General features: G+C 39.2%; 1 protein-coding gene across 2 annotated transcripts in view; it reads left to right on the top strand.

Annotated features, from left to right (window-relative positions):
* Positions 1-22,772, top strand: part of ranbp10 (RAN binding protein 10) — a 34,695-nt gene extending 11,923 nt beyond the window's left edge. The window contains exons 3-15 of one of the 2 annotated variants that reach the window (XM_061036271.1): positions 1,024-1,076; positions 10,212-10,379; positions 10,527-10,549; positions 11,571-11,755; positions 13,440-13,552; positions 14,700-14,808; positions 15,020-15,168; positions 15,299-15,515; positions 16,226-16,359; positions 16,697-16,845; positions 17,829-17,940; positions 18,541-18,676; positions 19,403-22,772. In XM_061036271.1, the coding sequence (XP_060892254.1) occupies positions 1,024-1,076; positions 10,212-10,379; positions 10,527-10,549; positions 11,571-11,755; positions 13,440-13,552; positions 14,700-14,808; positions 15,020-15,168; positions 15,299-15,515; positions 16,226-16,359; positions 16,697-16,845; positions 17,829-17,940; positions 18,541-18,671 (1,543 nt within the window). In that variant the 3' untranslated portion in view covers positions 18,672-18,676; positions 19,403-22,772. Of the gene's footprint in view, positions 1-1,023; positions 1,077-10,211; positions 10,380-10,526; positions 10,550-11,570; positions 11,756-13,439; positions 13,553-14,699; positions 14,809-15,019; positions 15,169-15,298; positions 15,516-16,219; positions 16,360-16,696; positions 16,846-17,828; positions 17,941-18,540; positions 18,677-19,402 lie in introns of both variants that reach the window. The other variant, XM_061036270.1, reaches the window with a different exon arrangement.
* The last annotated feature ends 3,426 nt before the right edge of the window (positions 22,773-26,198 follow it).

Below are 26,198 nucleotides of genomic sequence, written 5' to 3'. Positions count from 1 at the left end.
TGCTCAAACTGGCTGCAGGTGAAAATAAACTTAGGCCGAAAGATTCAATCAATTCAGAATTGTAGAAATTTAAATTCTGATGTGAATTGATTTTTTCCCACACACCTTGTAATGCTATACCATTCCACTATAATAATATGCAAGTGTGCACTTGACTATTATCAATTAATCAGTCTGAATCAATCTTTATTTGTGTAGCACAAATTCATAACAAATGTTATGACACTTTACAAAAGAGCAGGTTAAAGATTAAAAGTAACTGTGTCTGCTGTCATTCATTTTTTAACTTCATGCTGTGCCTGAATATAGCCCAAATACATTTGTTCACATGGCTATAGATGTGTTTTTATTTGGTAATGGCTCACATCATAATGAAAACTAACCTTGATTCGCAATTGCCAAAACAACATTAGTGACTTCTTTTTGTTGCTCTGTCTTGTGTTTTTTGTTTGACTTTAACTTATTTGGCAACTTACCTACATCACATTTATTTGACTAACCGAACACCAGTGTCCTTCCTTCTCTGACATCCGTAAGGTCATTGAGGGGAAAGTAGGAAAGACTTGTGAAAGACTCTTTGTGGGCTGTGATTTTTGTGATGACATCAGCAAGTGCCAAAGTGAGCTGAGACTATGCCAGATGCATTCAACGGGTAGAATTGATGACTCTGAAAATCGGGCAGAAAGTTATTTTCGCTAGGCTTTTATAAGCTTGCTTACATGGAAAGGATGCAGGTCAAGCATTCATCCTGTGTGACAGACTTATGATGTCACTACTGACCCCTATAAGCCTCCACTCTTACAGTCACTTTTAATGTAATGTGTTTCCTTTGGAGGCATACCATTTGGTGAAAGAAGATCAAAGAAGAGATGTTTATTCAAAGTCTACTCTTCCTGATACATATCAGAATAAAATCATGAGTTTAAATTGATATTTTGAAAGGTAACCTGAGAAAGTACCAATTAGGAGTTGAACATTTTGATAAATGCTATATCATAAAATGTATTTCTTCTCTTTTTGCAGGTACATGGGCATCGGCCTGTCGGCCCAGGGAGTCAACATGAACAGACTGCCTGGTGAGTACATGATAATATGGCCATGACTTAACCACAGGGAGCTGGAAAAATGGACATATAGACATTTGTTGTCATGTTAAAATGAATCGTTCCAAAGGGTGGCTGGATCTAAAAAAAAAAAGAATTGATGAGAGATTGTAGAACAAAAAGATTGAGTCTGGGGCACTGGTTGCCTGGTGGTTGGTGCGCGCGCCCCATGTCAAGGGCTATAGTCCTACAAGCGGGCGGCCCGGGTTCAAATCCAACCTGTGGCTCCTTTCCCACATTTCATTCCCCACTCTTTCTGTTCCTGATTTCTAAGTCTATCCACTATCCTGTCTCTACAGTAAAAGCACAAAAAGGCAAACAAAAATCATCCAGATGGGGTAAACGAAGGATTTCCAAGGTTACTCAACAGTGTATTGCATGTATATAATCAGAGCAATATCAAGCAATAACACTGGCATGCTGGGCATGAATTAGACCAGTGCTTTTGGCATACAGAGACAAAAAACAGTTCTCTCAGTGCTCGCTTCTTTTGTTTATTTTTGTTTACACAAAGGACAGTCTGTGAAGGGCAATTAAGCAGGTTTGTAGTGGCTAGCCAAAACCTTGACTGTGAACGTCACTAATGACTTTTTGGTCCATAGTTCCACCCCTCTGACTTGGATTACAAAAATGCATTGACATTGCTGTGCAGCTGGTTTATTTGAGTCTTTATAAACAATAATGGGGGTGTATCTCTTTCAATAATGTAAACTCTGGAAAAGGAAACATTTTTGAGCTCTTGCTTTCATTCAGTCTGTGAATGTGTTTTTGGTGCAGCAGTACTGTGAGAGACTCCTCATGTGGAGTTAGTAGAGGGAACATATGAATGCAGATTAAGTGACAAAAAATGTAATTTGTGGATAAGTGAAAGTAGCCTGAGAAATGCAAGCATTTATGAGACTTGAGGATAAAAACAGGAGGAGATGAGGATGTGTGGCGTTCCTATAGTAATTGGATGTGGTCTGTGGATTCAGTTTAAACACTGACGGCTGGAAGAAGAACATGTCAGGGCATGTCAGAGCAGTATGATGCAGTGGCTGTTGACTTGCGGTATTAGAACCTAACTTGTGTAACTTGACTGAGTGTCAGTACGTCACTGTTGTAAGATGTGTTAAAGATGTATGTTACTGCTGCTGGTACTGTCTTGTCTGCAATGTGACTATTGTTTGGAGTAAAATGAATGAACATAAAATAGTTGAAAAAAACAATACCAGAACCGAATACAAAAACAGCTAATAATAAGACAACCACACAGTAGTGTTTTCTGATTTGCTGTCGTTGTGTTTTGCACTTCTGGGCCACCGTACAAAATCAGTGCATAAAAAATTCAGATATTTTAGCCCCTATCATCTAAAAAGTGAACCTGAATACAAATTAACGTTGTGTTTCCATGCTGAGCTTCTAACCAAAATGAATTGTGTTTATTATTTAGATCTGACAGAGATGATTTCCATAGATACAGTCGACATCAAGGGGAACGCCCACAAAGCGTAAAATCCGGTTCGCGCTGAGGGGAAAACAAACCGCAAGACACAATGCTAAAGGGCTGCTGTGTGCCCTTTGTCAATACAAATAAACTGAAAGATCAAAATCTTATATATTTTACCCAACCGAAGCACAGAGCCGAGTAGGAGAGACTGGAGGCGGGAGGACGAGCTTAGTTGCCAGTTGGATCCAAAATTCAAAAGTATATGTAGTCAACACTGCAGTTCAGTTACATTTAATGTAATTTTCACCTTACTGTCTGCTTACTGTAGGATTAATGGTTAAAAGGCAAATGAAATACATCCCACGTTTTGCAACATGAGCTTTCTTCGCAATGCGTATTTCAACAGTTAACGAATATACATTTGAATAATAGTAATAATAAGCAGTTGCATGGATTTAACTAAAATATGCAATTGTATTAGCGCTAATGGTTGGCTGGTACCGGGATACTAATAGTATGTTAAGTGTAATTCATCATATCTATAACAAATGTGATTTGGTCTCTTACCGGGTGATTCAACCAGGAAGTAAAGGTATCTGTAAACGACATTTCGGGCCGTTTAGTTGGATCATTCGTCCAGTCTTTTAAAACGTATCGGACAACAATTCCATCCTATTCTGTTCAATGTATTAATATATCTTTCTTTGTCAATTTACACAATCAATATGGGACATTACAGCTTGTAATCGCTAGCATCGGAGTTTAAAATCTGTGCGTTTGCATATTGGTGGCTGGGGGAGAGGAATCCACGGGACACCCCGCCCCAACTATGACGCGAAGCCGACTGTATCTATTGTGTACTGTTAAAAACTGCTACTACCCATCTTTTTCTCCCCTGTTTGGCTTTGCTTTGCTATTATGTGTGTGAGAGTGTTAAAGCCACTTACTGTACATCAGCTGAATGGCTTGTAACTTGCAACAGAAAGTGTTTTTGGATGTCCACTGTCTCTCATTAGAGAAGATTTTTGTTTCAACATTAAAGAGCCCATATTATGCCCTTTTTGGGGTTCTTATATTTAATCTATGTACCTACTTTTGTACGTTCACAATAGATAATGTCCGAAAAAAGTGTCTGTTTTCATGTACTGCTCCTCCTTGCTCCCTCTCCGCTCTGAGTCTGTCAGCTACGCTCTGCTGAGCCCACACTGCAGAGCCCCACGTGGGCCAAGTCTGCTTTGATTGGTCTGCCGATCCGCTCTGTCCTTATTGGTCAGTTGCTCAGCATGGTTCTCGGAAATGTCCCGCCTCTTTTACCATATTGGGAATGCAGCCACTGGCTCCGTCCGAGGGGAGCATAAACATTAGCACCTTAGCACTACTGTGCTACCGCAGGCTACAGCATATCGTGGGCGTGCTACAGAAGTTAACGGGTGTGCAACATGAGCTGCAGGGCTTGCCACAACGAGCCAATGGACTTAGATCAGTGATCTCACACTGACAATGACGTCGCACTGACAAATCTTAGAAACGAGCGTTACATGCGGCTAATGCTACAGCTAACAGGAGGACGTAGGAGAAGCCGCGTTTCCGCGGACTTTGAATTTTTGCAAATAGATGTGTCTGAACATGCACAGGACACTTGGAAAACACACTAAAGAGCAGATAAAACCAGAAAAAGCATAATATGTGACCTTTTAATATTGATATGGGAGCATGTTCAATAGCATCATTCAAGACCTTTCAAGTCATGCAAAAATAACCCAAAGAAAGATACAAAAGCAAGACTTGTAACAAGAAAAGTCAGTCTTATTGTACAAGTGCATCCCGTTGCCAGAGCACATGGCACACTTCTACTATATCGGTCTTCTTATCATCTCGTTGTAAATCTGTAACAGTGCAGCTTTTTAGATTAATATTGCCTCATGGATGCAAGAGGCAGACTTGCTGTTTGATCTGCCAAAGTTCAGAAGTTGTATTAACTCTCCACTGCAGCTATTCCTGGTGCTGGTTAGCTCTGCAGTTTAATTACACACTGTGGATTGTTCATGGCTGCACTGGCAAAAGATGTATGACCAATCTGATCTCACAGAATTGTGTGACATTAACTCGACCTCCAAACAACAAATGATGTGCAATTTCTTAAAATAGCATCCTTGGCTGCACCACAGAAACAATGAGAATTTTAAGTGCATGATGGGATGGACAAAACCCTTTTGTAATTCAATAAAGACCTTCAAACACATTGAATTAATTTTAACTTATTTGTAAAGGGACGGTGAACAATATTAAACATGTTGCCATTTGATGCATTTTACCAGAATCAGCGGAAAGCGAATTCACATCTACATTCCCATGGCATGTCATAATGAAAACATTGCATGAAAAATCTAAACTGTAACAAACATAACACAATGACATAGAGCAGTACATCGCAAACACAACACACACACACACACACACACACACTCACTCACATCAAAAATATTATTCAAGTGAAAATGTAACGTGTTCTTAGCTGTTTCAGTGTGGTTGGGTTAAGTCACCCAAACTACTTGGTTATGTTAGTTGTTAATACGTACTATAGTCGGTGGCGTTGCATGCCTATGTGTGTGTGAGACTGTGTGAATTTGTGATTGTGACATGAATTGTAAAAGTGCTTTATACAGTCCGAAGATCAGAACGTGTTATACAAGTCCATTTACCATACATGTTGTGTTACAGACTTCATGTCTCTGCCAGAATCAGGGTTAAAGGCAGTGGACTTAACCAAGTGTAGCAGAGATAAAGGGAGGTATACATTGTTTTTTTAATCACAATATATTCACTGCAATAGCAAGTAACCCTGCTCTGATCTACAATAAACACATGACTTTACAGGAAGCTTAGAAATCATCACCATGTGTGAACTGACTTTGGTGAATACACTCTACTTAAACTTAAGAGTACTGCAGAGTTTTTCCAGCTCAAAACAAGACAATGGCACCAAGTATGATTTAAGAAAAGACTAAATAAAAGCCTGAATCAAACTTTATTTCCATCAGAGAGCAGCTGTCTCCTTGTTTGGTGACTTTGTTCACTAGAAGAAATTAAATTGGATTCAGTCGCCGCGTCAACAAATGTGCTGCAACAAAGATCAATGAATAAGAAAACAAGATTGATATAGTCTGATCGTTGTGCAAGCATTTGTCTACTTAAACAAAAAAAATGTTTTGGCTGTTCCATCACTTTCTGTAAGGTCAAACTAAATGTAATTGACATACATTGTGTTATTTTTTTGCCATTCATTTGGATTTTCAATAATGTTGAAAGAGGAAGATCTTTGCCGATTTTCTTTGTGCTCTTCAACTTCTCTACTAGAAGTATTCTTTCTTTTTGCGTTATGGCTGTATATTTTTCAATTGCCCTCAACCCCCTGTCTATGTATCCTGATACACTCAAAACACACACATACACCTATAAAAACATACAAACAATGTAATTCACGAATGGTTCAGAAATCTCTCATGACATAAGAGGAAGTGTAGTAGCCATATAGCAGCCTAGAGACTGAATACAGCCCATTGCCAACCAATCAGACCATCAGACCACTACCCTGCTCTGCCTGGGGGCTCCAGCCCTGTCTGGGGCCATCTGACCTGCTTATTGACTAGTCAAGATCTGTCCTGTGGCAGAGGTTTGTGGAATGCTGTGGACACCAGGCAGCAAATTCAGCAGCCTGTAGTTCAGTACACACTCACACACTCTCACAGATACATACACAAAGATCATTCATTCTCCCTGCTTCTTGATTCACATGTGTCGAATGTCACACAAAGAGTGGAAGAGCATGGAATGAATGTGTTTTCCAAACCGGTTCACACATTAGCTATGAAAATATTATGGTTGCTAGGTTCACACTACAGATGGTCTATGGCCCTGGTAGACGGATTACTGTTGATTGCCTTAACTCTGACTGACTCAGTGTATTTGTGTGCCAGTGTGTGTTTGTCCCGAACTCCATGGATTTATCTGTGTGTGTCCTGGACTGACTGATTGCGTCTCTCTTAGTGTACTTGTTTGTGTTTCTCTCCTCTGGCCGGTGTATCTGTGGGTTTGTGAACTCATTCTGTCCATCTGGACGTATACCTGGTTGCATAAGACCTCTTAAGCTAAGGATGCCCTTGAATTTTCATTTAAAAACGCTGAATAAACAACTTGTAGAAAGTCATCAAAGGGGTTTCCCTTTGGATGATTTAATTGAAAAGCATTTTATGTCCTATGTTCTAAAGTAAGGACACTATGCCAGTCAAGCAGCACATAAAAGTGTGATAACTCCGAACATACCAATAGTAGGCTTGTTTGTATTGATATGTAATATTGGTATGAAATACCATGGAAGGTACTGACCAAAATAACTAAGTAGATAAAGTTATCCAAACAACACTTCACTTTCAGTTTTCTTTCATGCCCTTATCAAGGAAAACAGCTTGCAGCCAATCACCAAAAGAAGTATTGAATTTATTTAGAAGTTGAATTGACGCACTAACACTGCAACTATATTTCATTCTGCCTGTGGTGTAGTTAAGGTAAAAGATGTATAAGGGAGTTACCAGTTAAAGGAAAGTATTTCCAGGAAACCCATGGTCTAAAAAACTTTGGCAAGGAGACAACGTAAAAAGGCTTTGTACAATGTTTCCAAATGAACCTTTTGAGCGTAGGACAAGATTTTGCACAGTCATACTTAAGTTTGGGAAGTTATGAAGCTGTGCTGTGACATGACTTTGAAATAGTGGACATATTTACTGAATGTCACCCATTGGTTTGTCCATGTTTTCTGGTCTGGTGTTTCAGCCATCTCAATTTGGTCAACATCCTCTTTTGCACTATGTACATTATGTTGACCTGTTCTGTTCTCTCTGTAGCAGTATGGCACTCTCCTTAAGGCACACACCTCATGTTCCCAGTAGTAGAGACTGAAGAGGTTTTTAACAGAGAAGGTAAAATAGAGGGACCAAGCAGGAGTCTAGACAAGACTTATTGTTGCGCTTTCACACATGCACAGAACTCCTGAAAACTTTCTGAAAGTGTCTGGATGAGCTTCATGTGTGAACTTCATGTATTGTTCACTCCAACTTTACCAAGAACTCTTACTGTCTCTTAGTTAATTGGTGAGCCGGTGTGAGAACGCAGCAGGAAATATTCAGGAAAATTCACCACCAGCAAGTGAGAGGGGGTGATGACCTTTATTTCCTGTGACCAGGGCACAACCATAGACTGTGCCAGTATGTTCTTACCTGCTCTTTAGTTGATATTCTGAATATGTTGAACTACACGTAGTGTTGAAGCAGAAAAACTATCATCACAGCATAAGACTATGTTGGTTCGTCAGACACTTCCATGTAGTTAATTTTATGTCATGTCTTTCCTCCTGGGACCCCCTCTCCCATCCCGTCTGATGGAGATAGTCTCCCCCTGTCAGGGACTTGCGTGAACAACCAATTTATGAAGATTTTCCTTGAAAGTTTGCGGAGTGCATTATGTGAAACGGCTTTGGACTAAACTGTCTCTTTGTCAACGTCAAGTTGAGAGAGAGAGAGAGAGTGCATTGCATATGGGCCTTCATCTGCAAATTCTACCGTTATGTTGCTGTAATAGTATATTGTCCACTGCTGACCTCTGTGTCTGATCCCGCTGTGGAGGCCTGCCCATTTCATTAGCATGTTGGAGCAGCGAGCCTGGCTTTAGAGGCAATATCCCTGTCAGCAGATTAATCTAATACCTCACCACAGACACACACACAGAGACACACTACACACACAGGGCTATATACATACTCATAGGAAAACGTGGAGAGACAAAAGAGTATTAGGTCAAGTTAAAAGAAAAACTCAAATACACATGAAATTAAGAGCAAAACAAACACAATTTTGCTAAAGTTTAATACTTTATTACATGCTCACAGATCAAGTACGCATCTAATATGTCAGCTCACTGACGACCTACTTTCACTAACCCCGCTTTGCTTTTTGGCAACAACAGACAAGCTGTGATTGAAGAGACACTGATTGAGCTCAATGCTTTCAGGTTCAGGTCCCTTTCAGCTGAGTCAATTCCTAAATCTAAAACTATATAAGAATTCAACTTAAGGCATAAAAAGGTTGTCCTCCAGCTAACTAAGAGTAAGTCTCTAAGGTCTGTGAACAAAGTTTTTTCTTTTTGATCTTGCTGTGTAGAGGAATCATCCTGAAGGCGGCAGAATCCTGATTTGTTGCCTTGCCTTAGAGCAGCTGAGGCTCACATGTTAGTGTCCACTCTAGGACTGATCATTGGTTCTATCCTAAGTGTCCTCGTGCTAGAAACTCTGCCTCAACATTAAACGAATGTACGTGTGAATTGAGTGACTGACAGGTATAAGGAAGTGTTTGTGTAGTCAGAAATGCACTTTAAAAAGTGTATCAAATACCAATTTAACATAATGAAAAACATTGACTCAGTCACTTTGGTCTAGTGAATCTTAACCTTTGTCAGATTTGATTTACAAAGTAACTGAGGTTAACATGTTTTCTCTGGTCAGATAAATGTTGGGGGCATTATATTTGTCTTGCAAAACACTGGACGTATATGACCCTGTTAAGATGCTTAAAGTGTCTGTACTTATAGTATACACATACTGTGTAGACTGAGGTTGTCTTAGGTCTGATTATGGATTGGCTACATGTATACTGCATCTTCATGTATTGGTAACTAGCACCTTTTGCTTGTGGAATTACTATGCACAAAGCTTCGCTCACTTTTTAAGTGGTTATTTGATGTTTTATTTCTCTGTTCATGCTGTAAAGAAATACAGAATTTAGCACACGCACATAAAATAAAAACACAACATGGTTTTCAGAGAACGTTCAGTTTGAATTGTTTTGAAAACCAAAATTGTATATCATGTTATGTAAACTACAGCAGTGAGGTGGTTAGCTATAGCTAACTTAGATAAACAAATCAGAAGGAACAGTAAGACATTTTTCTTGTAAACAACTGTTTAAGTCCCGGCAGGAAAAGCTCACATTACTTATGACAAAGGCTTGAATGACAAAGGTTTCTCAAGAAGACATTGTGGGTAATGATAAGGAAATAGACTTGTGAAATAAATCATTACAAAATGTCTTTACTAGTAAAAAAACAAGTTTATTACTCTACAGCTGTAGTAGGCAAAAAAGTCTGGCTGTTTCAGTAGCACATGCATCAGCACCTGAAGGAACAAGAAATCAGGAAAAAGAATAAGCAAATCATGACCCCCCCCCCCCCCCCTCCCCACTGTAGTCTCCTGGTTTAGCCTCTTGTGCTGCTATTCCTGTTTGCAGTGACTCACCAGTTTCCTTAGTTTGGTGAGATCCCCCTCCTGGTCTTCCATAGCACTGCATCACTTGCTAAAGTCAGAAAGTGTGAGTGTGTTTTCATGCGACACCCTGCAGGCGGTGGTTGTCAGATGGGAAAATCTGAGCAGCAGAAGTTTATGAGTAACCGTCTCCCCTCCTTCAACAATCACTTCTGTTTTTTAGAGTGACCTATGACAAGTTCAACTTCAAATAGTCCCTATGGTTCTGTAAAACAGCACACAGACTGTTTTCTGTGGGTTAATGGCTACACAACAAATGTAACACAAGGATCTTCTATCAAGTTACAACTTCATCTCATCCTTGTTTTAGGATGGGACAAGCACTCATACGGTTACCACGGAGATGACGGCCACTCCTTCTGCTCCTCTGGGACCGGCCAACCGTACGGCCCAACATTCACCACGGGGGATGTCATTGGCTGCTGTGTTAACCTCATCAACAACACTTGCTTTTACACCAAAAATGGAATCAGTTTGGGTTGGTGAACATTTTATGTATTGTATTTTATTATTATTTTATTACAGTATATTATAATATTATTGTGTGATATAGTAACCAATACTTTTATTTTGTAACTTGAAATCCTCATGCTGTACTGAAATTGTTTTTCATTTCATCCCTCAGGTGTTGCTTTCACAGACCTCCCTGTAAGTATCATTGTATGTGCTTTAGTGCTGCACAGTTTTCATGATATGCAAACCAACACTGCCTGTGATTTATTATGTAATTTAACTTAATATTCTCTCTATTCTCATGGACATCTCTTATTTCATTTACCGCCATCATTGAGTTGTCTTTTTATTCAGTACTATCATGCTTCTTTTAAAAACACTCTCAGCTGTATCTACGGTAGTTTTTAAGGAAGATGTACAGTTTTGCTCTGGTTGAATAACACTTGGAACACAGTTTTTTTTTCTTAACCTCAGCTTATATTTGAAACAAAACCAATATGACCCTGCCATTCCATTCTTGTAGCTGTAGTGGCTGAAAAACTATGAAATTACATTTAATAAAATGTTGACCTTGCAGAACCAAATCTAATTGCAGCTTATGTTGGCAGATTGGTTGGAATATATCCTTTTATTGTCCAGTGGCCACAATTCACTGGAACATTCCCTACGGAAAAAAACAGCCACTTTATCCGTTTTATCCAGCCAAATAGGTTTTAAGAACAGAACTGAAGGAGTGATTAACCTCTGTCAAAGCAAAGGATCATCAAACTAGGTGTTTGTGTTAGTTTTGTCTTTTGTTGTTCTTCTTTGCATTTTCCAAAAGTCCAATTTAACCTAATGATCTTATTCAGTTAAAGCAATAGAACATTTTACGCCAACGTCCGGCCTTTTTTTTTTTTTTTTTAAAGCAAGACTTTTCATAACCAGAACTTAACAAGCTCTAACCTCAAGATTTTCAAAACCAAAAACCTTTAAAAACAACACGAAACAGTCATGAAAAAGGCCACAGGTTGGCCAGTTTGTTATGTTGTAGATACACAAACAAGCCTTCTTACATCACAAACCAATTATTATCACAAATCTTCTAAAGATTTTGCAGCTCTGATAATGAAATATATTGTCTAACACACATCTTAATGTATATGCCTGTTGATGTTGCATTTCAAAACAATGCAAAAACTAACCTGAATGACTTTTTATCTTTAATATCTTCCAGCCCAATCTGTATCCCACAGTGGGGTTACAAACCCCGGGTGAGATCGTGGATGCTAACTTTGGTCAGCAGCCGTTTGTGTTTGACATCGAGGACTATATGAGTGAATGGAGGGCCAAGATCCACGGCATGATTGCTCGCTATCCTATAGGAGAGAGGCTGGGGGAGTGGCAGGCCGTCCTGCAGAAGTAAGGTTCAGTTTCTACAACTCTGAAAACATTCACACACAAATCTCTCTACGGCCCCTTTCTACATCTGGTATTAACCTAAAAAAAGTTGTGGCAAATGTGCTCTGATTTTATTTTAAGGAAGATGTGTAGTAGGGTTGTTTATTCATACTCAGTAGGTGGCAGTAATGCACCTATTCATCTGCCAGAGAGCATGGTGAAATGCAAATATGACACCATGTATATTTAAAAATGGTGTACACCAGTTTGTCTCTAACTTAAAAAAAAAAAAGATGAAAGACAAAAAAAACAGAAAAATAAAAACAAACATACTGCAAACGTAAAAGCACAACAATCTGTGTGTAGCACAGAACCAGGGGAATTACGATACAACTTCAGCTCTTCACCTGAAATCCTTTTTATAAACTCAATCCATCTTTTCCAACATTCATCAAATACATCACTCTTGAGTCTCAAGATAAATGTACATTTTTCCATTACAAACATGTAATTCATTACATTAAACCAGTGTAATACAGTCTAGTAAAAGGAAAGCTTAGCTTTGGAAGAGCAAAGAAGTTTCCCAGATATAAGTCTTTAAAGCATAAAACCTTTTCCATGCTATTTCTGACAGCTTTCCAGTAGTTTTGAATCACAGAGCGATCCCAGGAGACATGATGATGGTTTGCTCTTGCTACCCCACATCCTCTCCATACAGTCTGACCTGTATGCTTTAGTGCTGGTGTTATAAAAAATCTTACAATGTTTTTCCAATTAATCTCTCTCCAAGACAATGAGTTAGTAGACTTCCACTGTTTATCATTTTAAGTTCTCCCCCTCTTGTATTGACATTACAAAGTTACCCTCTCTTTCCTATTTCTCTTTTAGCATTTGTTTTCTTACATTGAGGAAAACAAAAGAACAACCTCAGTGTGTTGTGTGCAGAGAAAAGCTAGCACATGAAGCATGATGCTTTCAAAACTGAATCATCATTAGAAACGAAACAGTCTTGTTTTCTAGTCTTGAATTGCTGTGGTGTTTGTAAATTCTCTCCAAACTTCACTATTTGCTGACATTTTTAGGTGTCCTGAGGCTAGACCAGTTGAGAACCACTGCGCTAGAGTATCAGAGGTTTATGAACTACAGTACAGATGAAGAAACAATAAAATAAAATAAAAATCTGGCAAAAAAAAATCATTTGTAACCTATGGAGCCCATTAAGTCCCAAAAAGTAAAAGAAAATTGTGCACAAGTTAATTAAATTGTGGGAAGTCCAACTGTTGTGCGCACAAGATATTTTCTTTATTTCTTTTTGGGTCTTCAGGGGCTACGTAGTAACCTCACTGTGCTGCATTATGAAAATATATGATGAAGCAGCAACTCCAGCCTTTTCCCTTGTCCCTGTACTGGATCATCCCTTACTGAATTAATAAGGTCTCTTTTTGTGTCTCTCACAGCCCATACATGTGTAAACTATGTTTTCTCATGTTAGGAAGCACAAGAAGTCATCAATTTTAAGGGACAAGTATTGAGATGCTTAAAATGGCAGATGGTTGATGTCACTCGGTGTCATCTCTGCCCTGTTTACAAAAAGTAGCACAGACAAATACTTTGTATGATTTGGTCTATCAGTGGTATGGATTCAATTAGCAGAGAAATTAAGTTATTCAACTATTAAACAGTGTTTTCATATTTTTCTCTCAAGTATGGTGTCCAGCTACTTGGTGCATCATGGGTACTGTGCCACTGCAACAGCATTTGCCAGAGCCACGGAGACGATGATACAAGAGGACCAGACATCTATAAAGAACAGACAAAGTGAGTGAATCAACCAGCCACAAACGACTATTTCAAATATGATATACCAGTACATTATCAAATAATTTCAAAGGCAGGATGAGCATTTCTAACACAATTTCCTTTATATCAAATGTGTTTGTAACTTCTGATAGCCGTACTTCTCTATATTAATTAAAAACAACACATAAACGCATCCCTGCTCTTTAAATGGGAAACTTATAAACACTTCTGAAGCGACACCACAGTTGCTATTCAGCTTTCTTTCTAGTTAGCAGAGCTAGCTATAGTAGTAGAGAGTTGTTAGCTGCTATGTTGGCTCTGGGAAGCTATCGCATTCTCTTTGCATAAATGCAGAAAATGTAGCTACAGTTTGCTCATTTTAAACCTAGCTCACATTGATTACATTACTTCTAAGAGTTTTTTTTCTCTAGCCTTGTGTCAAGTATTTCTCCCTAACAATCTTTTCTCTTGCGGGTTTTATAACCGCAATCCATCTTTAAGTCGTTCAGTCTAGTGAAGCGTAGCGTAGCGCCGTGTAATGTAGCATAGTGTAGCTGGCAAAATGGTTAAATAACTTGAGAGCGCTTTTTCTAGTCTTCCGACTACTCAAAGGGCATTTGTGCCGCAGGTCACACCTACCCATTCACACACTTAATGCAGAGGCTTCTCTGTTAAGTGACCATCAGAAGTAACTAATCCAATTCATACACATTTATACACCGCTGATGAAGCAGCAGGAGCAACTTGGAGTTAAGTGCCGCCTTGCCCAAAGACACATCGGACATGTGGCTGCAGGAATTGAGGATTGGGATCGGACCCCCGACCTTCTGATTGAGAGACAACCGACTCTACCTCTGAGCCATGGCCTCCCACAGTGTAGTGTTGTTTAGCGTAGCGTAGTCTATCGAGTCTAGCGAAGTGTAGTGTAGTGTTTGATATCAGAAAGTTTATTACAGTGTTTGAAAAAGTAATGTATCCCATCATTAAAAAAAAAAAGATGTAAAGAAGAAAAACAAGATGTAAAAAATAAAATAGTATGTGTGTGTTTTGTTGTCAGTGATCATTCACCTCTATGAATAATACACTGGCCTCTATCAAATATTTGCTGAGAAAGCATGGCTCCTCTTGATCAATGAAAATAGCACCCTGTTACTTTTTCCAATAGGAATACAGAAGCTGGTGCTGGCAGGACGGGTGGGTGAAGCCATAGAAGCTACTCAGCAGCTTTATCCCGGCCTGTTAGAGCACAACCCCAACCTACTGTTCATGTTGAAGTAAGTCTCTGTGTTTATTAACGATTATGATAAAATACAGCACCAAGATGCTGGTACAATATATTATCCTTCAAGCTAAGAAATGCTGTTTTCCCCGTCCTAACACTGCTGTGAATGTGGAGTTTAATGAGAAATATGTGATGTCTGTTCCTCAAATCTTAGTTTTAAGTAGATACCAGCTAAGCCTTTAACGGTTTGCTTTGCGTTGAAGGTGTCGTCAGTTTGTGGAGATGGTGAACGGTACAGACAGTGAGGTCTGCTGCTTGACCATTCGCTCGCCAAAGTCCCAGGACAGTTACCCTGGCTCACCCAGCCTCAGCCCCCGCCACGGAACCAGCATCACACACCTGCACACCGGAGGTAAGCAAGCTCATTTCTACTGAATGTGTTTCTGGAACATTAACACCAAACAAACGTGTTTCCCAGCTACTGTAACAATTTATTTATACATATTTTTCCTTCTAACCCCCTCCCACAAATCATCACGCAGGAGCAGACAGCCCGACCTGCAGTAACGGGGTGACTCCCTCCAACAAATCAAAGAGCCACAGTGGCCCTGGCAGCAGCAGCGTCAAATACCCTAGCATCTCCTCCTCTGCATCTTCCTCAACCTCTTCCTCCCCTTCCTCTGTCAACTACTCCGAGTCCAACTCATCTGACTCCACAAAGAGCCAGCCTCACAGTGCCAACAGCACCCAGGAAACAAGGTAGGAGGGCGTGCCATTGTCATTCCATGCAGATAAAGTCAGACATTTATCATGGAGTTAGTCTAAGGCAAATAAACAATGAACAAGTTTAACGGTATCAGTAACCGAATCAGAACTGATTTGAAAGGACTCACTTCAAATAATTTGAGGTATGGACGTATGTTGTAGTCATGATAAGTTGTATAATTTTTTTTTTTTTTTTTTTTTTAAGGTGCCACATAAGTTATCATCTGTAAATCATTACCAAAAACATGTAGCGTATGTAATCACTGCAAGCTAAACGTTATTGGGAAGGAAGTCTGATTGAACAATATCAAGCCATGCTCAGTTTTCATGCAAAGTTTTTTCTGCTTAGATGAATCGATATCATTTTCTATCAAAGCCCTGAAAGCCAATTTTCTCAGTTGACATTTTACTAGGATTTTGCCATTCTACAGTGATGTTTGAACAAGTTTGGAAATTTGACATGAGACACTTCTGTCTGTGCTGTTTTCCTCCTGCTGCCCTCACTGGCTGAGTCGGCCTGGGCTCTATTGGGAAAAAAAAAAGATGACACCATATCTTTCGGTGTGCCTGTGATAGTAGTAGTGTTATTTTTTTTAAAGCCAGCTGCCACTGTCAATCAAATCTGATCCGTGAACCTCTGTGTAACGCTTCTATGTGTTATCTTTTGTGTCCCCGTATTTGTGAACCTATTGGTGAAGTGACAGTGAGATGGAGATTGAAGCAGAGCACTATACCAATGGGGTTGTTGAGAGCTCCTCAGCACGGATCATGAACGGCACATACAAACATGAAGAGATTCTTCAGCCGGATGACAACAGCATTGGCAATGGGGTCACAGGTGCTCACTCACTCACACACACACACACGCACACACACACACACACACACACACACACACACACACACACACACACACACACACACACACACACACACACACACACACACACATTCAGAGATCTCAATTTAACATGCTCCTTTTAAAAGCATATCATCAGGTATTTCTTTGTTTTCCTTTCTGCACACATGCTTCCCTCAATCTGATTGATCTTTATGTTTGTTGTTGTTGTTGTTGCTTTTTTTTGCATTTCTTCATATGTTTTTTTGCATTCAGCTTTTGGGATTGTATCCGTGTAGTTTAACTGTTTTGGCATGTGTGCATCTGTTGCTGACAGAGGAGGGCTGGAGTAATGGTAGACAGCTTTGTGGAGGGAACCAGGCAGCCACAGAGAGGATGATCCAGTTTGGGCGAGAGCTGCAGGCACTCAACGAACAGCTTTGCCGCGAGTATGGAAAAAACGCCACACACAAGAAGATGTTACAGGTGCTCACACACTTTTGATTCAACAAACATCTGCACTACAACAGATTTGTAGTGATCTCAAAAATGGACAGAAGATATTTTTTTCTGTCGTCGCCGGTTAAAATCTTGGTCTTCGTACTCTTTGCATGCTGCAGAAGTGTGAGTGATGCTTGATTAAAAAAAGATGTACTTCAACGTTTTTTTCACACTCAGTGGGACATTCTTCTAGTCCGCATTAAAAGCCTCAAATTAACACACACTGTAGTCTGTATCCTTTGATTCATAAGCAGGCACGTTGAGAACAATACAGTTTCTGAAAAAACAATAGATACTACAAAGTAGATACAAGGACAGGTCCTTTTCAGGAGCTTTTCTCTAGTTGTTGGTATAAAGCTTTTAACATTTGTAATGCTAGCATCACAGTAAAACCTTCAAGGGGGCCAAAATATGTCCAACAAGGTTTTATTATTAAATGACAGTCATAGCAGTTTCTACTTCTGTTGTATTTAGTCATTTCAACCACCAGGGGTCAGAAAGATTCCACACCAAGAGACAGAAACAAATCCCTCATCTACATTACTTTAACCTATTAAGCTAATACCCACACATACATTCAGCAGACACAGAGCGACACCGTCATCCCATCAGAGTCTTGTTTTTGGCTACTTCAAATGATAGATTTTATTTAAGTGTACACACAAGAAAGTACCAGTAACTCTTGGTGTTTTGTAATTATGGGTGTCTAGTTGCCTGACTCAGCTTCAGAGATATTGTAGTTTATATCATAAAAGCAATACATACAATTTCAAATGACACCAGCGTTTAGGATGGGTCAGTTTTTATATTATAATGTCTTGTTATCTATCTGTTGATCATTTCTCCAGATGTATAAATTCATTCAGAGATCGTAGATTGGTACATTAATATCCATCCTTTTACCTGCTGAATGTATGCACTGCAGTGTTTTCATCATGTTGCTCCTCTGTTTATCTGTTTATCTGTAGGATGCATTCAGCCTGCTAGCGTACTCAGACCCATGGAACTGCCCAGTGGGCCAGCAGTTAGATCCTACACAGAGAGAATCACTCTGCTCCGCACTCAACAGCGCCATACTGGGTAACGGGCAAACATGTTCTGTGTGTTACGCTGATGTATTAATGCTACAGTTTCACTTGTGTTACAGTGACAATATACAGATGTAACAGCCCTGTGGAAGAAAGTGTAAACAATCTCACTTACTCATCAGTGGTGATTTCACTCAAACATCACAAATACATTGTGATGTACACACTTGGCATTGGCTCAGCCCTAGATAGAGTCCATGCATAGTTTTACCTTATATATACAAACCATTCATACATTTATTTTGCAGTGGATAATGGATGACATTTGATATTCTTTTGAAGAGCTTGCCTGAGTCACCTCAGTTTGGCTACATATTACATAGAGTGCTACAAAAGCCAATTAAAATATAAATTTCCCACACAAGAATTACGACAGCAACAAATATATTTAAGTTGATAAGTTATTTAATATTATTTCTCAGAAAACACTGAGAAAGATAGCAGAGCATTTGAGACCATAAGGACAAACCTTGATAAGAACAAAATAACATTTTATAAATGGTGTCTATCATCAATTTAATCTATTCCCATTTCTGTCACTTCAATTTAATTCATAAGTTGTTCCCCTGCTCGATTCTGTTTTCTGCTCCAGAGTCTCAAAATCTGCCGAAGCAGCCTCCGCTGATGTTGGCGCTTGGCCAGGCCACAGAGTGTGTTCAACTCATGGCTCGAGTCCGGTCTGGTTCTTGCTCCTTCGCCAGAGTGGACAACTTTTTGCACTAGCCCAGGTGAGTAGTTTTATCCAGTATAAGAAAGTCACACAAGAGTCACAAACAGCCAAGTCCATCATCTCACTGTTATTTCACAGATATAATTATATATTTCCTGACATAAGACGTGACGTAAAAAAACAACGCGGAAGTAGCGGCCGAAGCAACAGAGTGCACTACACGCACTATAATGAGAATATTTGCCTTTATATCAATGCTATGTGTAATCCAGTGGAATGACAACATCCACAAAAGAGAGGAGAACAACATACTGACGAACAGAAAACAGAATGCAGCCGTTTAATTACGTGCACGGAGATCGTAGTGGTCGCGTGCAGACACTTTAGCAGTCACTGTATATATACATCATTCTCTTTCTATTGGCTCGAGGTGAATTCTCCGGAGTATATGCGGCCGCGTTCTCACATCAGCTCACTCAGACTTTCTGCAGAAAAAATACTAGGGGTCTGGCCGGAGAAACTCCGGGTGAAGTCTGCACGATAAATTCGGATGTTTGCGTTCACGCATAGCCTACAGTCCCTCCAGGTAGCCTAATCTCCGGAATTTTTCAGGAGATTTCGGTATCTGTGAAAAGGGTTATAGAGTACATGAGTTAAATGGAAAACAATTACTGCTACATTAATAAAAAATAGTAAATGTATGATGTAAATAAACATTAAAACTGTTTTACTCATGCAACTTCACTTCATTTCTTTGCTTAGATGACTGCCTTTCTTTTCACAGGTTAATGTTAAGTAGCACTGAGATAAGGCTTGTCCAGCAGGTAGGTGTCATGGTGACAGAGGAAACAGCAGGAGTGTGATTGGTGTGTTTGGCTGTCTGTCAAACCGAGCCAGCGGCACAAAGCGAAGCGGAGGAGACGAGGAAAGAAGAAAGCTTCCTTTTAATTTAGTATTATCAAATAAAGAAATGTGTGACACTATTTAAAGATAATTATTATTCTGTTTATCTAGCCATTTTTATAGTTCTATTTTTGTCAGTTTGTTGTGGTCATCCTGGACAAGACAACATGTAACTCCCCTTTTTATTTTTGCTTCTGTTTTTCATGGGTGGATTTTGATTCCCTACCTTCAGTATTTTACTCACATTGTTGTTGTTTACCATATCGCAGACCACAATACCTACATCTGTTTAGTCCAAAAACTGAAGGTTAAACTTGTCTGACAGCTCAATCTGAGTCTACATTCATGAGGATGAGCAAACATGAAAAACACTTGTCATTGTGTGGCGCATTTCATTTTTCTGGTCATTGCTTTTGCTTTCTCGTAAACACGCTGCTACAGTAGTTAGCTGCACCAAAGTTGGACATCAGTGGGTCCCCAAATTGTTCCAGAAGGTTAGAGGGAAAGGACATAGTGATCTGTATCACAGCGATGGTATGTTTTAAGAATGTAAAATATCCGGAGTCAACAGGCTACAAGCCAAAAAATGAATTCTGAAAAAAACATAACTTTTCTAAAACACATAATTGACAGGCCTCTGTGGGGGTGAATACGGCCAGCAACCAGGATTAGAATTTGACTGCAGGTGTTACAGTCTTGATTTTACTGTCAGGATTAGACCATCACACAATCAGTGGTGTTGTTGAAGGTGGCAGAGCTCAGCCACAGCTGCAGCTACTATACCTGCTTACACAACTCCACGCCATGCCAATCATTATCATAGGCAGACTAACAAGCACAGAACGAGCGCAGCAAGAAGTCAAGTCACTCCTGGGCGTTTCATTAGAGCAGGATTCATTTGTTACATTGGCAGTCTGCTCTGTGCCCAAAGTCAGATATAAACTCATTTGCCACAAAGAAAGGTTTTTATTTTCAAGATGGTGATAATTGAATCCCACTCTTACTTTCATTTTGGACTGGTGATACCTGACCACTCAGTGTTTGTGGAAACCAATTGTACTTGTATCTTTTTTTTTTATTCATGACAACTTGTATCCGTTTCTCTTATACCCATAAGGTGACCATTTCCTTCCCTATTATTAATATAGTCAAGTCAGTCTCATTCATATGGCCAACCACAAAAACAGAAGAGTGTCTCAAAGTGGTGCTCAGTGTGTACAATAACTGGATTAAAAATGAGATTTACAAAGTCACATTGACCTGGATCAGCAGGTGTGATTTTGGAGTCAGATCAGCTGTAACAGAAAAACAAATGGCGAGTTCAGCTACAAAAGCTACAGCATGCTCATTGAACCTTCATTGCTGTCTGCTACTTCATAATGAGCCTACATTTCATATAATGATAAATAATAAGAGGGATAAATAAATGACATTGGGAACAAATCATACAAATTACTTCAGTTGAATATATGATTGAACTTATACATACATGGTGAGTTAATTTAATCTAACTATTGGTCTACAGGTAATTGGGATACCCTTTTCAAAAGTTGTTTTTTCATGATTGCAACTTTCACTGAATCTTTGTTTTGTTTTAGCTCCCTCTCTTTTCAACCAAGCTCTAACAGCTTGTGCACGCAGGCTCAGCGACTGCTACCACTACTTTGCCTGCTAGCTCTTGCCTGTAGGCGGCTTGCTAGCTCTTTGTTGTGGTATGTACTTCACCAGCTCAGATGGTGGTTGCTTATTAACACACTGCATTAAATAGAAACTAACCTTATGTCAAATTATGCTCAAGGCTTAAATATGACCTGCCTATCAAACTAAGTTGCAAGGCTGATTCTTGACCTTGAATTTATTACTCAGCGTTAAAGTGAGAAGACGGTGTTGACAACATAATGTAATGAGCCTGTTTATCCAGAGTGTGGCACTGTTTTTTGATCATGGGTATTTCCCTCAAAGGAAAGTCAAACACAACTCTGTAAAGAGCTGAACACACATTTATTGTCCTTTATTTGGCTAACAGGAGTAGAACCAAGTTAAGTTATAACTCAATTGTTTCAGTTTTTTTGGCTCTTTTACTTAAAAATATGAAGCTTGACAGCCTGGTTATACCTTTAATAATGGACTAGTTGGCTCCTCGTAATGTTATTTTGACATTTATGTTGACGCTATCATGATTGTGTGTTTCGCTGCAGATAAGGGGGAATGGGATTTGTTACGACAAAAATGGTGAATTAGATTAAACAATATCAAACTTCTGTGTTCATCAATATTCCCCTCTTGATTATACATTTGAATAGATCCACCTCTTAGCTCTATCTGACATATTTGAATTCTTTTGTTTTTACACCAGACCTGTTTTCTGCCAAATAGCACTGACTGAATGTTGTTTGACTTTTGGGCAAGCTGTTACTGCGGCTGCTTTGTTGTGCCCCGGGAATGGCTTGTGGATCCACCTTGATGTGTATATTACCATTTATAAGATTTAAGTCTATGGTCAAAACAAAACATGGTTTAATATAAAACTGGAGATGTGTGTATGCAATGTGGGGTTTACTACAGGGTATGTTGTCAAAGTTTTACCTTGCTGTTTTTGTAAAGACCTTCTGCTATAATAGGAACTATTCTAATACACACACTCATAACTTCTGCTTCCACAGCTGAAAAGGACTTCTGTTACACATACACACACACACACACACACACACACACACAGACACACACACAGACACAGACACACACACTTACCGTTAATGAACAACCTTTGTTACATACCTGTAGGGAACAAGTCTCCCAGCTGTCCTTTGTGTTTGAGCCTGGGCTGAGTCTCAGCACTGTTATCACACTCTCTTCCTCTAAATCCCTACATAGACATAGGCACTGATGTGATCAGTGATCGTTTTAACATAAAGGAGGGTGTGAACAGTTTCGGAAGTGGGCCCAAGGCCTCTGAAGCCACGTTTTTTTTTTTTTGAGAGGCTGGAGGAATGGATTTAGGCGTCACAGACAATTGACTTCTATCATAATTTTGATTTCATATTTTGAGTTTTAACAAACAATGAAAATAAAAACAACAACTGGGAACTGAGTTACCCTCTACTTAGCATGACTTTTAAAACAAAATAAAAAAAAGGAAAAATTGTAATTGAAAAAAAATACCTATGTACTGGAAACATGTTAAAAAATAAATATTGTATTCTGTTTAATTTTGACAGAATTATTTTTATTAAAATACATCCATAAGCATACATTTGAACTCCTGTTTTTATTCATGTTCCTCCTGTTTGACCTTTTCCTTCCTGGTGGCTCAGTGGTAGAGGCGGTCGTCTCAATCGGAAAGATGGGGGTTCGATCCCGAGCTCTTGCAGTCACATGTCGAAGTGTGGTTGGGCAAGACACTGAAACCCAAATAGCTCTCACTGCTGCATGTGAATGTATATTAATGGGATTAGTTAATACTGATGGACACTGTGTGTGAGTATTGCTTTGTGAAAATGGTAATATTTCCAGGGACAAGTGATTTTTTTTTTTTTTTTTTTCACGAGAGTTTGGATAGCCATATACTGAAACTATAACCACTGGAAGCTTTCTTTGTGCATGTTTTCTGTTTCTTCATTGTGGTCACTTGGCCCAATGACTTGGGAGTCTTACTACCACAGGTACTATTCTAGTTCTCTTTAGAAACATGCAACAGCAACTTCAACAAAGTCAATATATTTACTTTATTAACAGTGTAGCCGCCTTCTTCATGTGTGCTCCATATACGATGGTTAAAGGCAAATGAAAGAAACAATTCTTACATTCACAACAAGGACCTATGTTGTCTGCCAGACATGAAGTCATCACTGAGATTGTATTGAGCTGCTCAGTGATCATGATCTGTACTCTGCTGTTTTAGTCTTTGATCAATGATCACTATGGAGTTCTTAAAGAGAAAAGCATGGCTGTAAACTGATACAACTTGTTAAAACTGCCGGCTCGACCTTTAGGTGGACCATATTTTGAGTCACTCTCTCTCACTGATAGAGTGTTGAACTTAACCTGTGGGAAGTTTATGCTGAAAAAATCCACTTATCACTGTTTCTGAAAACTGAGGCTTCTCGGTATCCCTTGAATGTAAGAATCACTCTTGACATACTGGCTCTGTCTGGCAAACCTGTAAGAATATATAGAAGACATTTCTAGTGCCAGAGACATTACTTAACAGCATTATGTGACTTATTTCATAAAAAAATGTATTATAAGGGACAATTCTTTGACCAAACGGTTGATCTGTCACTTAATGATAAACATGGCACAAGGCCACGTGCTTTTCTCGCTTCTAGGAAATTTCCCAAGACAGCAATCTGACACCTATAAATGTGGTTCTTATACTAATAAGATTATTGTGCTGTTTCACCACAAAAATGTTGGGATAGAAATATCAGAAATTTGATATTTTGTTTTACCTTGCAGTCAATACAAGCATAACACTGTTCTGCTTTGGTAATTTACAATTGAAGTAAATGTAATTGGAATTCACGACAATTGTCAAATTAATAGTTAAGCTTATTGAATGTAATTTAGTGGCTACAGTCAATTGCCTACATTATTTTCTGACATAAAAGGGACTTTTTGAAATGTGAAATCCATTGAAGGAACACTTAGAGTGGTTCTGAATCATTTGGTGGGAATTAAAGCTGCTAGGAGTCTCAGATCATTTGCTTTCTTATGGGTTACACTAAAGTGTAATATCATCAGAGAATGACATCAGAACCTGCCATCAGCCAAAGGCAGGGGAAGTGTCGGCTGTGGCAGATAAACATTTCAAGCCACCTCCCACCATGGTGGATATCTTGTTCTCATATAAGGACACATTATATTAAAACGGCAAATCTTGAATTAAGACCATTCAGGGATTAATGTTATATGACGTTTATTTCATGTAAATTTTGTCAAACAATAAACAAAACAAAACCTTAATCTGATATGATGTATTCACAGCCACAGATCGGTTAGACTGCGCCTGTTACTCTGTGGTCAAATTGTATCACTGTAGTGAACGCTTAATCTTTTCTCATTATTCAACTAATGGTATGAATTATTTCCAAATGAAATACCTTTTAATACTTAGGTAGCTGGCCAACAGAGGGCAGAAGAAGGTTGGAAATACATCACAGCTAGCTAGTCCTAATGTGCAAACTCACAAAGATATCTCAAGGCACCTGACATAAAGAGCAGGACTTGGCCATTCTCTTGATGGTGTCATTGTTATTAGTTATTAATATCAGTTGCTGGTTGACAATATGTAACAATCATTAAGACTATACATTGATTTTAATATAAATTACAGTACTTAATATCTCAGTGAGAGTCGTGTCAAACATCTATACAACATTTAAAAACGGTAATTATTATGAGGCCATTTAGAATAGAAAAAGCAAAGGTCTAATGCAACCCTGTGGGACACCATAGCCCTGAACATTCAGTCTTCCCAAGATGACCAACAGCCTTTGGCCTTCTCATGTTTTTTTTTTTTTGTGTGATGATTGCATGTTCTCCCCTTGCATTTGTGGTTTCTCTGAGGGTACTCCAGCTTCCTCTATTAGTTCAAACGAATGCTCAGCGCTCAGCACAACCCCTGGGGTGTGAGTCGTTTGTCTCTCAATCAGAAGGTCGGGGTTTGATCCTCAGCTTCTGCAGTCACTGGTCCTTTGGCAAGACTCTTGACCCCATGTTGCTCCCGCTGCTTCGTCGGCACATTAGATTAGTTTTTACTGATGGACACTTTACATATTGTAGCTGTCACATCTCAATGACAGTATAGTTCATTCTGTTATTTCTCATGTTTTATGTCTTGTGTTTCCTCTTTGCCTTGATACTTACCCTGTGTCCTGTTTCAGATTCTTGGCTTCCTGTCCTCCCACCTGATGTGTCTCACCTGTGTCTAATTGTCTTAACTTCCCTTGAGTATTAAGTTTCTGTGTTCCTCTCTTTCTTCAGTGCATGTTCGTCTTGTTCCTTTGTGACTACGTTCCAGCCTTTAGTGAATTTCCGATTTAGTATTTTGACCTGTTTCCGTATTATTGACCTGTCTTTTGCGTATCGTTTTGGATACCTCAGCTTGTGTATTGGATTCCTCTGTTTCGACCCTTTTCTGATTAAACAGACTTGTATTTTGAACCTTTAGGTATTCTTAAAGTCATGCATTTGGGTTCTATGTTTTATGGTTTAGTGTGACAGTAGCAGCCTCTGCCATCAGGGGGTGAATGGGGATGTGTGACCTGCGGTGTAAAAGCGCTTTGAGTTGTCAGAAGACTTTAAGCGCTATACAACCTCAAGTCCATTAAACATTGTCTGAGTGGTTGTTTGTCTTTATGACTGCCATGTGATTGACTGACAATCTGTCAAGCGTTTACCAGACAGCTGGAATAGGCTGTTCCCCAAACCCAGCCCCCTATCAACCTTATTGGGATAAGTGGTGTTGATAATGGGGACTGTCGAATGACATTTTAGGTGCAGTTCTTGACGTTATGGCATAAATCCTATATCAAAGTCTTTTTCATTAATTGCCTATTCAATATCCAAGTAATCATCAGGTGGGGTATAATGGATTTTACCAGTATGTTGTATGAACACAATTGAATTTTATTTGCAAATCTATATGATATAAACAACCTAATACATTACTCTAA

The sequence above is a fragment of the Labrus mixtus genome, chromosome 4 (assembly GCF_963584025.1).
Source record: "Labrus mixtus chromosome 4, fLabMix1.1, whole genome shotgun sequence".
NCBI classification, from domain to species: Eukaryota; Metazoa; Chordata; class Actinopteri; order Labriformes; family Labridae; genus Labrus; species Labrus mixtus.
This window is presented reverse-complemented; position numbering and strand designations above follow the sequence as displayed.